Raw genomic sequence first — 11,278 nt, 5'->3', positions numbered from 1 at the left:
GCCCCGTCAGGGCCGACCGGCGACGCCCCAGAGTTCCTCGCGGGCAGGTAGCTGTCCAGGCCCGGGTCCGCGGCGGCCCCGGAAGTTGCGCGCGGGGCCGGCGCCCGGGGCCCCGGCGGCCATGGCCGTGGCGGCGGTGGCGGCGCTCGTGGCCGCGCTGGGCGGGGCACTGTGGCTGGCGGCCCGGCGGGTCGTGGGGCCCGGCGCGCGGAGGCTGCGCGGAGGCGGGGACGCCGGCCCCATGCGGGGGAAGACCGTGCTCATCACCGGGGCGAACAGCGGCCTGGGCCGCGCCACGGCCGCCGCGCTGCTGCGCCTGGGCGCGCGCGTCATCATGGGCTGCCGCGACCGCGCGCGCGCCGAGGAGGCGGCCGGCCAGCTCCGCCGCGAGCTCCGCGAGGCCGGGGGCCCCGGGCCCGACCCCGGCGGGGCGGGCGAGCTCGTCGTCAGGGAGCTGGACCTCGCCTCGCTGCGCTCCGTGCGCGCCTTCTGTCAGGAGATGCTCCAGGTGTGGGGCGCGGGCGGGCGGGCGCGGGCCAGGCCGGGGTGACCTTGGCGCGACCCCGGCGCCGGACACGCCGAGCCTGGGGGCTGGGCCGCCCCCGCGGACGGGAACGAGACACGAGTGCCTGCAAGGAGGCTGAGGAAATAAGGGGCCCACATGGAAGACGAGTCCGTTTCTAGGCTTTTCCGTTTGTCACCTGAGCACAAGCAGAAGTAGCTCCCCCAGGCCGAGGCCCTGGTTCCCCGCGTCTGAACTGCACCTGCACCAAGCCCGGCCCTCCCCTCTCGGAGCCCGAGAGCAGGTGGAGAAGTTGCTAGTGGAGGACCTCAGAGCAGGCCTTTCATTTAAAAAAAAAAAAAAAAAAAAAACTCCTGCTGTTAGGGGGAAAAGGCTGTCCTAAAGCTAATTTCATACAGGCTTTGTGGACGCCACTCCCACCCCAGGTCAAAGCCAAAGGCACTGGGAACTCCACATCCCATCACCACCAAAGGGAAGGTGGCTGGGACCTGAGGGTGGGCTAGGAAGGTTGGCTCTGGCCCACCGTGCGATTATGACCTCCAGCCTTCACCAGGCCCTGCCCTGATTCAACCAAGAACCTGGAAACCCAGTGCAGTGTTCATGTGCTCTAAACTGCTACAGACATAGAAAGGACATAATGCCTACAATTTATTGAAGGTTTACTACGTGCTGGGTGCTGTGCCAAAGCCAAACACTTTAGATACATTTTTTTAATGAAATTAAAGTAGCTTTAGCTATTATTGTCTGAATGCTCCCTCATCCTGGCTCCTTGCCAATGGCTTGGCTCTTTGTCCCTATTTTACTACATAAGGCAGCAAAGGCACAAGCTAAGTGACTTACCCAGAATCTGTCTCCAGTGCCCTTGCATTTAATCCCTATTTCTTTGCTTAGATGATTTTCCACTGAAGTGGATGACCTTTGTTAGGTTGCGGTAGAGGGTTTCATGCAGAGGAGACATGCAAAAGGACGTTCAGAAGAGTGAGATTTAAAATTAGTTGTCATGGGAATGGAGTCTCAAGTCTAGAGCAGAGGTGCCCAAACTTTTTTTTAAATACTGTCCTTTGACCAAAAGGAGTATCTCCCAAGTATTTAGGTCCAAATAGCCTAGTATTTATGGCAAACAACTTAGTAGCTATCTGAAAAAATAAAGCACATAACTGATTTTTTTTTTAATTTCATCCTTCAGTAACCATAATTACTTACTAATGGGAAATGACCTGTTGGTCATCCCAACCTCGCAAACATTGGAGTCAGAGTGGACATTACCTCATTTCTTGCTCTGTATTAATTTTTAGCACTGTACTTGCATTTTACTATAGAAACTACTAAACATTAAGCTTTGCAAAGATTTGGCATCATGTGATTGAAGCTGTGAACCACCAGAGCTAGATTTTGAGATGCAACATATCATTGTGTTTCCGTAAAAATTCAAAATATGTAAGTGTCCTCAGTATTCCTTGAGATGTCATAGGGTACCCTGATGCATAGTATAAAACTGAGACAGATGTAGCGAGGCTTTTTGGCTATTATTTTGTCAAGAACTAGTACTAATATAAACAGTATTAGAAGAAAATCTTTCTATTCTTCATTAAAATACAGCTATGTTAAGGGGTAGTCCTCATTCTTGATCCCCATGGTATTTTGCTACTTTGGCCACATGAAGCAGAACAAGCTAAAAAGTAAGGAAATACAGAGATAATTAAATTGGCCTTTCTTCAAAGTGTTAATTCCTTTTTCACTCTGATTCAGCAACTATAACCAGAATTAAAAAAAAAAAAATAGGAAGTGTAAATTTCCCACAGGTTGGTATTCTTGGTATTTAGGTTATTTATCTCCTAGAATTGAAAAAATAGTAAATGATAAGGTCTTAAAATAACACAAGCCCAACAAAGAATGATGGCTCCGAAATGATGAATTCAGGAAACTATTCCAAGGGATTAGTGAAAAAGAATACTCCTTTCTTTCCCCCAAGGGTGAACTCTTGCTTTCTTTTTGAAGTTGACCATTGGAAAGCAAGAGGTGCTTGGACAGGCAGATGAGAAATAGTTAATCCTCTGTCAGGTAGGCTTTGATAAGGGGTGTGAAATTTAACACATTTTTTCCTTTCACTGATAACCTGGCAAAAAGACCAGTGAAATTTGAAATGTGACTTATCGATTTAATTGTGGGTCACTGCTGTGTCTTTATACCAGGAGAGTGTGTTACATTATTCTCTATGTATCAAGAGAGACAGAAGGCAGCCAGGAAAGGGTATGGATACCCAACATTAATTCAGCAATGAAAATACATCTTTCTGAGGGTTGTCTACACTTTGTGGTCTTTGTGATTTTAATCTGGAAATATACAGGGGGATATGGTTAAAGTGAAAAATTCTCACTATATAGATCTCAGTTGAAGGCCCCTCAGAGCTTGAAAGGTAGTTTTCATGTAGGGAAGAAAGCACTGAATTCTACAGTCATGGAACCCAAAGGTGTTTGCTGATCCTACCTGCTCTGTTAATCACCTTTGCTGTTACTGTGATCCATAGTATTTATCATTCATTGTGTTGCTTCTGGTATTACCTGTTTAAATTTTTTTTTAATCTTTGGTTTAGTCATGATAGTGTCTCCAGTCTGACATCCACCCTCGCTATTGCTTGTCTCAAGTTTAAGGAAACAATTTGGAAGTTAGTCCCTCCCCATGGTACCATTTACGCTTAGAAAACTAGAATACAGCAAGCTTAACTTTCCTCCGGTGTTGTGTTGACACTGGTAGTTCTGAGAATAACCAGTGCTGACCTGTCTCCTGTTGTATTTCTACTCTAGAGCATGTGGATTCTGTGGTCTGAAAGTCCCAATTAGAAAAGCAGGGGCATTGGTAACAGAATATTTCATTCTAGGATTTTTGTCACCTAGGAGCCCCTGGATACTGGGCAGATCACCGAACTTTTTTTTTTTTTTTTTTGTGGGACCCTCACCGGTGGGCAACCTCACAGCCCAGCGCTCAACCGCTGCGCCACCAGGGGAGGCCCCACTTTAAGAACTTAATGTTGCTTATAGAATTGTTGAAAGTAGATGAGATAATGTGTAAAACGAGTACGGTTAAACCCCTGCTAGCATACAAATCTGTTTTCCCTCACAGTTCAAAAGTCTCTATGACAATGTAAAGAGTTCTAGGAGTTTCTAAGAATTTTTTTTAATTGTGCTATTTAGACCTGTATTCCTAAGTCTGTGGTTCTCTTTTTTGACATTTAAAGGAAGAGCCTCGACTGGATGTCTTGATCAATAATGCAGGGATCTTCCAGTGCCCGTATATGAAGACTGAAGACGGGTTTGAGATGCAGTTTGGAGTGAACCATCTAGGGCACTTCCTTCTCACCAATCTTCTCCTGGGACTCCTCAAAAGCTCAGCTCCCAGCAGAATTGTGGTGGTTTCTTCCAAACTTTATAAGTATGGAGACATAAACTTTGAAGACTTGAACAGTGAACAAAGCTATAATAAGAGCTTTTGCTATAGTCGCAGCAAGCTGGCTAACATTCTGTTTACCCGAGAACTAGCCCGCCGCTTAGAAGGCACAGATGTTACTGTCAATGTATTACACCCCGGCATCGTGCGGACTAACCTCGGGAGGCACATACACATTCCACTGCTGGTCAAACCACTTTTCAATTTGCTGTCCTGGGCCTTTTTCAAAACTCCAGTGGAAGGTGCCCAGACTTCGGTTTACTTAGCCTCTTCACCTGAGGTAGAAGGTGTGTCAGGGAAGTACTTTGGGGATTGCAAAGAGGAGGAACTATTGCCCAAAGCTATGGACGAGTCAGTTGCAAGAAAACTCTGGGATATCAGTGAAGTAATGGTTGGCATATTAAAATAGGAACAAAGAGTAAAAGAGATCTACTTATCAAACTATCAATTATACCAATGATCAGGAATGGTAGGGCTGAGCACTCCTTAGCAAAAAACAATTTTGGTTTTACGGGAATACTGCTAAGAGGTACATGTGAATATTTTGAAGTTACTAAAATTTATTTTTTGGAGGAAAGTATTTCAGAAAACATTTCAATTGTACACAATAAGTATGATGAACAATATAATTGAATATATCTTAAAAATTATAAATGGATAAGCATGGATTACAAATACTGAATTCAGTGACTTAAAATAGATAACTTGAGAAGTTGTTCAAGTATCTTTCAGTTTCATGCCACTGTTAAGCATTTTTATTACAATGCTGGATTTTGTGTGGACAGTTCTTACTTGGAATAAATTTGCTGATGCAAGCCCTTAACTGTGTATTTCTTTAGTGATAGTAGTTGACCCTTTATCATCTCACTAGCCTCTACTGACATTGGTGTGGTCAGAGTATTTGCTTCCCATTTATCTTACATATTACCTTAAGAGGTATTATTTCTAAAGTCCAAATCTATTTCATAGTCATCTCCCTGCTTAGAAACCCGTGCTGGTTTCTGCTTTGCACTTCCCATAACAGTGGGTTTCCAGCCTTATTTCTTTTTTTGTAAAGCTGTAGAATTCTTTTTTCTTTTAAAGATTTATTTATTTTTATGCAAGAACGGGGGTACAGGCCAGATGCGCTGGAGGATGAGAGGCTTCACCAGAGATAGAGCAGGGAACAGAACAGGCAGACTAAAGAAATACACTGCTGAGGGGAGCAGTGGGCGAGACAGGAGAGGTCTGCTGCGCCATGTGGGATTCTCGCCAGCCGGCCAGGATCAAACCTGCACTGTAGAGGCTGTGGACAGCTTCACAGAGTGGCGCTCAATCGTCTGCGCCACCAGGGAGGCCATGTAGAATTCCTTTTCAAAAGAAGTCTCAAATATGGAAGCTGTAGGGGTCAAAGGGTGGAGTACCTCAACACTATTCCTGAAGGAATTTTGTAAGATAGGTAGCTTAGGGGCCATTTTTGCTTAATGTTTCAACTCCTTCATGTATATGTGAGTCTCATGGACTGGCCACCGGCTGATGTTGCCCTCTGACACTTAGTGCTATCCAAAGAACTCTACAATGATGAAAATAATTCTGTCCTCACTGTCCAATATGGTAGACTAAGCACGTGGTCACTGAATACCTGAAATATGAGAACTGAATTCTAATCTTAATGTTAATATAAATTTAAATAACCATATATACTGAATGACTAATGTCTTAGACAACACAGTCGATCCATCGCAGTACCCTGACTACCCTTCTCCTTTTCTCTTGGAATTCTTGCCCTTGAACATTTTCCTTTGAATGTATTCCTTCTTCATTTCTGTAGGCAGAACCAATTCTCTTTCTACTTGGTTTCCATTGTTCTTGGCAGCTTTACAGAGAAATTAGTGCATTAATTATTTGTCCTCAAGTCCAACTAGACAATTGGAATTCTCCGAGGAAAAGAAATATTTTTATTATTTTCCTTCTTCAAAGAATCAAGTCTAAACATTGAGTAATAATGTCTGAATGAATAATAGGTAATTTATGAATGGTGTGCTTAATAATTGAGTCTAGGCATCTAGTTATAACATCAAAAATAGCTAATAATTTTAATTTTTTGTCTCGACCACCTGTTAATATTCAAAAAAGAATAAGACTAAAGGATGAACTGAACTACACTGACCTTAATGACTGTTTTGGTCGAGAGTAATCCTCAATTGGTTGTTTTTAAGCTTATGAATATCGGTTCTTTCTGAAAATGGCAGGAGATTGGCAGATCATACAGTGCTGTTTTCTGTTAGTGCATCGGGTTTCTGAATGTGAGAAACACTGTTATCACAGGTGTGTCTTTGCAGGTGTAGTAAGTATAAATACATATTCTTTGAAATGTATTTTTTTTTTAAATAATCCTACAAAGAGACCTACTGAACTTAGAAATATGGGCAGGAAATACACCTGAATACAACTTGGAAAAATGGAAGCTAGTAAATCTGTCTTACACCTCAACTTCATTAAAAGGAACTTTTTTCCCCCATTTTATACCATCTTTTCTGGCTACATTTTGATATCTGATGCTTTTCAGGGGATTTGGGTCTTTTGTAAGAGTTGAGCCTTTCAGAGTTCTTGTTTGTAGCACCATAATAAAACAGGATATATTAATTTATCATGATGGAAAACTAGAAACTCATCTAGAAACACCAACCATTAAGGTAAAATGAGCTGCCATTTGGAAGATGTCCTTCCCACCCAGTGTTTGATGGAATAGGCGATTAATAGCTATGGTATGACCAGTTAGAGTTTCAAGAGTTAAGCTCTGCGTCTCTCCTCCCTTCCTGCTGCAGACTTTCTTTTTACCATTTCACTGAGTCTAAATAAAAGGCAATTCTGTTACTCTGATACACTCACCCTTAGCAAGACATTGTGAAAGGACTGTGTAATGTGATGTGCCAGGCACGGAATAGTTGCGTTGGGAACCCATTTTCCATGTTGGTTACTAGTTTTGTCTTTCCAAATACTTCTATTTCGGTTTGTTATAAAAAGCGGTAAAAAGAGGGTGAGGATCCTGGGTCTTCTGCCTCAGCTTCCCTCAAAGTATTTTGTATCATGGCGTTCTAAGTAGCATTTAGTTGAGAAAGAGGTTTCACTGCCTGATTACACCACCACACTGGGCTTGATTAAAAGCTCCACTACCTACTTCTCCCTGTGTCCTTGGCAAGATACTTACATCTGAGCTGTTTTCTCAGATTTATTATTGAGTTATGAATGCCTACTGATGGCTCAGTGAGTGACAGTCTGTAGAGTGTTTAGCAAAGCACCTCGCACGTATGGGAACTCACCCACTTCCTCTTCCCATGGTCCCTTATCATTACTATAAATAGGAATAGCAATTAGTATTGTAATATTTACGTGAGTGCATATGATGGAAATAAAAACCCACCAAATTTTCTTTAAAGAGACCAAATTGTAAATGTGGAGGTTTATTGGGATATGTATTACTTTTTTTTTTCTTTTACAATCCTTTAAAAATGTAAGAACTATTGTTAGCTCACCAGGCCATACGGTTGCACTTAATGCCACAGTCTCCCAAGCCCAGTGTACTACTTATTTGTCAGAGTCCTCACATATATGGTAACTCCTATTTTTTAATAAGTCTCATAGTTTCTCACTATCATTTGTAATCTTCCATAACCCTTTGCTTACAGACCCAGGAAGTCTAGAGAGTATATTTTTAAAATCTCTCCAGCTATAGATTCTGGTGTGAGAAATAGCAGTTATCTGCCTTCAACTCCTTTCCCTAACAAACCTGCTGGGTCTGGCCAGAGATCTAAGAGAATCTATATTTGAATTTTTAATTGATTCCAAATGTCCTAAGGAACACTGAAGAGAGAACATGTTACTAATCACGCTTTGGAACTTAGCCCCCACAGACAGCTTCAGATGTTTCACAAATGCGCTCTGGACAATGGGGAGTTAAATTAGTTACAGGTTAACATGGAGTAAGGTAATTTTTTCCTAGAGGAAAGTTAGGTGGAGGACTCAGTTTTATGCAGACAGGAAGAGTTTTTACTAAGCAGACGTTTGTCAAAGTACAGTAGCCGCACTCTTAACCATCACCTAATAAACACTGTGATAACCGAGTCTCCATTCTTTTTATAAAACATATTGACTGCTAGAAAGGGTAACGCTAAGTGAAATAATCAGAAGGAAAAAGATGAATACTGGGTGGTGTCACTAATATGTGGAATATAAAGTAACTAAACTACAAGATAAACAGAAGCTTAGAAACTCACCGTCACAGCTGATTACAGAATTGAAGCACCCAAAGGTGGAGGGGGGCTTGGGATGGAGGGTGAAAGGACAAAGAAGGAAGGAAACAGGACAGAATATGGTGCTGGACTATGGCTGATTTGCTGGTGGGTACACTGTGATGGTAATGCCTGATAGGGGTATTCACATAGTAACTCAAAAATAATTACATAAGAAAACATACTGACTGGTGTGCAATAGCCTAGCTGGCAGTTCCCCCTCTAACACACCCCTGCATTCTTCTCCCACCTGCTCTGTTACACACTTAGGAAGAGTGAGTTGTGCACCATTCATTCAACAAATAGATACTGAATGCCCAATTGTGCCAGTTATTCTAAGATTTGGGGACACAGGAGGTGACAAAAAAACATCCAAGCACATGTGTGTGTGTGTTAGCTATCTGTGTTATTAGTAAGATATAAATTGTTAATCCTAATAAATATCAAAGAAATGTGAGCACCAAGAGAGAATTTCTGTGGAAGAGGAAACTGAAAGCGTTGTAAAAACTACATGAAGGCAAATCACTAGAAACATACCGTTGAGTAAAGTGTCAAAACAACTGTCCAATACAAAAAATAAACACTATAAAAAAAATCTAAAACAGGTCTACATTCAGTTCTTTGCCAAGGACTTCAATCTTACCTCTATTTTAAAGACACCAAAGCTGGAAGTCGTACACTGTATTATTTGATTATAATGTAAAAAGATGGAATTCCAAGCAATTCAAACTCAGGAAAAAAAGACATCTAAACCCTTAACTTTACATCAGAAAATAGCAAATGAATGAATATATGATAAGTGTTAAGTTCAAATGTGTGATGCATGTAATTCATTTTCATGATTTCTGTCTTTAACAGTCACGTACACTGCCAATTCCAAATAAAAGTTTCTGTTGTATGAAACAGAGATATCACCAACTGAAGTGTTTCAGTTGGAGGAATTGGAAATATGTGTGTTCTGTGTAGTGAATCATTTCCCCATAAACTTTCATACTTGGGGAATGTTTTATCTTTCAAATGTCCCAATATACTAAATTGATTATTTAATATATTTGGTCCTGAGAGTTTTGCAGACTAAGTTTACTTATTATCACTGACCCTGTGTTTGTTTTTCTCTCATTTAAAACTCCTACTATATGGGAACTAGGTAAGTTCCTGAATATTTAATAGTTATTTTTCAGTATATCATTTTATCATTACACATTGCCTTGTTACATATGATAGTTTACAGCCTAGTCTGTCCTAAATTATAGCTTTTAAAGTATTAAAAAAAGAAAAAAATCCTAATATTCTTTATAAATTTGAATTAAGAAACTACTTCTACATTTCTTCTTTTTTTAATACCCCATTGATCTAAATAATTATACAGCTATTGGTAAAATGGTATTGGTTCTAAATCCCAAATCCACTGTTTTGTGCTATTATGAGAGCAGGAAGGTGAATGAGCAAATAGGCGTTTAAGTTGAAAATATATTCGAAAGATGTGTATCTATGAAGACTTCCAAACAGTGCCGCCTTTTAGCTATATCATGAAGCTGGACACATGGTTTGAGGAAATGCTGAGCATGGAGAAATATATAATCATTACTAGTTTGTGAAAAAAAGCAAAGCAAGTTTCTGCCACCACCCCATGAAAGCACAGGAAATGGCTTCATGTAGTAGGTGTTCCAGCCTAAGCATTCTGTTGACAGAAGCAGGGCCTACCCAGGGGTTTGTGTTAATGTAATCAAATACTTCAGAGCTGCAGCCCCGCAAGCTCAAGTCCACCCACCTCAGAGTTTATCTTTAGCTCATCTGGAAGAGTTTATTTTAAACATTGAACATTGTTTGCTGCTGTTGAAATGAAAGTGAGAGAGTTACAAGCTTTCTTCCACTGCCATCTGGCAGATTTACTGATGGATCGGGTTCTTTAATCCATGTAGCCCTGTGTGTGGGAGCTATTGTCTTTGTGTTGATCATGCAGCTGGCTTGGCTGAACTTTAAAAAGCTCACACAAAGCTATCAAGAGTCATCCTATAGATAAATGAAGTTGGGGGTGTTGCAAATGTCACTGAAGCCTTTCGGAGGAGGGTGAAGAAGGCTTGGATGGATATTTATCATTCTCTTGAACATACAGTTTTTTATAGTTCTTTGTGAACTGCAGAAGGAAGATAACATACTTGAATATTTTAAAAGCAACCTTAAAATCACAAAAATGTGACTATACTTAAATTTTAAAAAGATGTAGTAGGGTGGGAAGAAAAGGAACAGCAGACTTGACCTTCTATCGAGTTGTCAGAAGAGTCATGACACATTTTGGCTTGGAAAACAGCAAAAATATGTCATGACTTCCAACAACCCAGTGTATCTCATTATGTTACAGGGCAGCCCCGATATAAAACGGGTTGCCTGGCTGTTTGTCCTCATCTGCGTGCTTAAAAGGGACTTATTAATACTCCTCTGTAGGTGCACACAAAAGGTTAATAAAAGGTTTATTTACAAGGGAAGGGGAAATAAGGAAATGTACAACTCAGGCTGAAAATAGGGAGATAAAGCCTTAAGCGCGTCCTACCTGTTCTGCCGACCTGGAAACCCAATGGCACCCTGAGAGCTGGCCCAGAGCCAAGAGCTGTGAAGCCAAAAAGCGCCCCCAAGACCCACATGTCTGGTTTTATACCAAACCTGGCTGCTTAACCCCACCCTCAGGTCCCAGCAAACTTCCCTTTGGTGGTGATGGGATTTGTCTTTCCCAATGTCCTGATGGCTTTGGTGTGGGGTGGGGGTGGAGTCCACAAGGCCTGTATGGAATTAGCTTAGGACAGCCTTTTCCCCCCACCCCCTGCTAATAATCACATAAGTGTGGGGTGTAATAAGTTAAGTGAACGTGCCCTTCTTTTCAGTGGGGTTGTCTTGTTGTTACTTCACTCCATGTGCAATACAGAAATGTTAAATGATCCACACATTCCATACTTAATCATTAGTTGTAGCCTCCCTCCCTATAAAATAGACAGGATCTCACACAGCACGTTACACTAAATGTAACTTACAGTTAACCACAGTG

At 41.6% G+C, this 11,278-nt stretch overlaps 1 protein-coding gene across 1 annotated transcript; it reads left to right on the top strand.

The window, feature by feature from the left end:
- Positions 1-31: 31 nt before the first annotated feature.
- Positions 32-4,376, top strand: LOC311172149 (retinol dehydrogenase 14; the record flags this gene model as incomplete). The annotated part of the gene is made up of 2 exons (XM_084235326.1): positions 32-508; positions 3,759-4,376. Exons 1-2 carry the CDS (start codon positions 122-124, stop codon positions 4,374-4,376), a joined length of 1,005 nt encoding a protein of 334 aa, XP_084091452.1. The 5' UTR covers positions 32-121.
- Between the last annotated feature and the right edge of the window lie 6,902 nt (positions 4,377-11,278).

The sequence above is a fragment of the Talpa europaea genome (genome assembly GCF_964194135.1).
Source record: "Talpa europaea genome assembly, chromosome: 6".
Taxonomy (NCBI): domain Eukaryota; kingdom Metazoa; phylum Chordata; class Mammalia; order Eulipotyphla; family Talpidae; genus Talpa; species Talpa europaea.
Note: the sequence above shows the minus strand (reverse complement) of the source record. Positions and strands in the feature narration are given on the sequence as shown.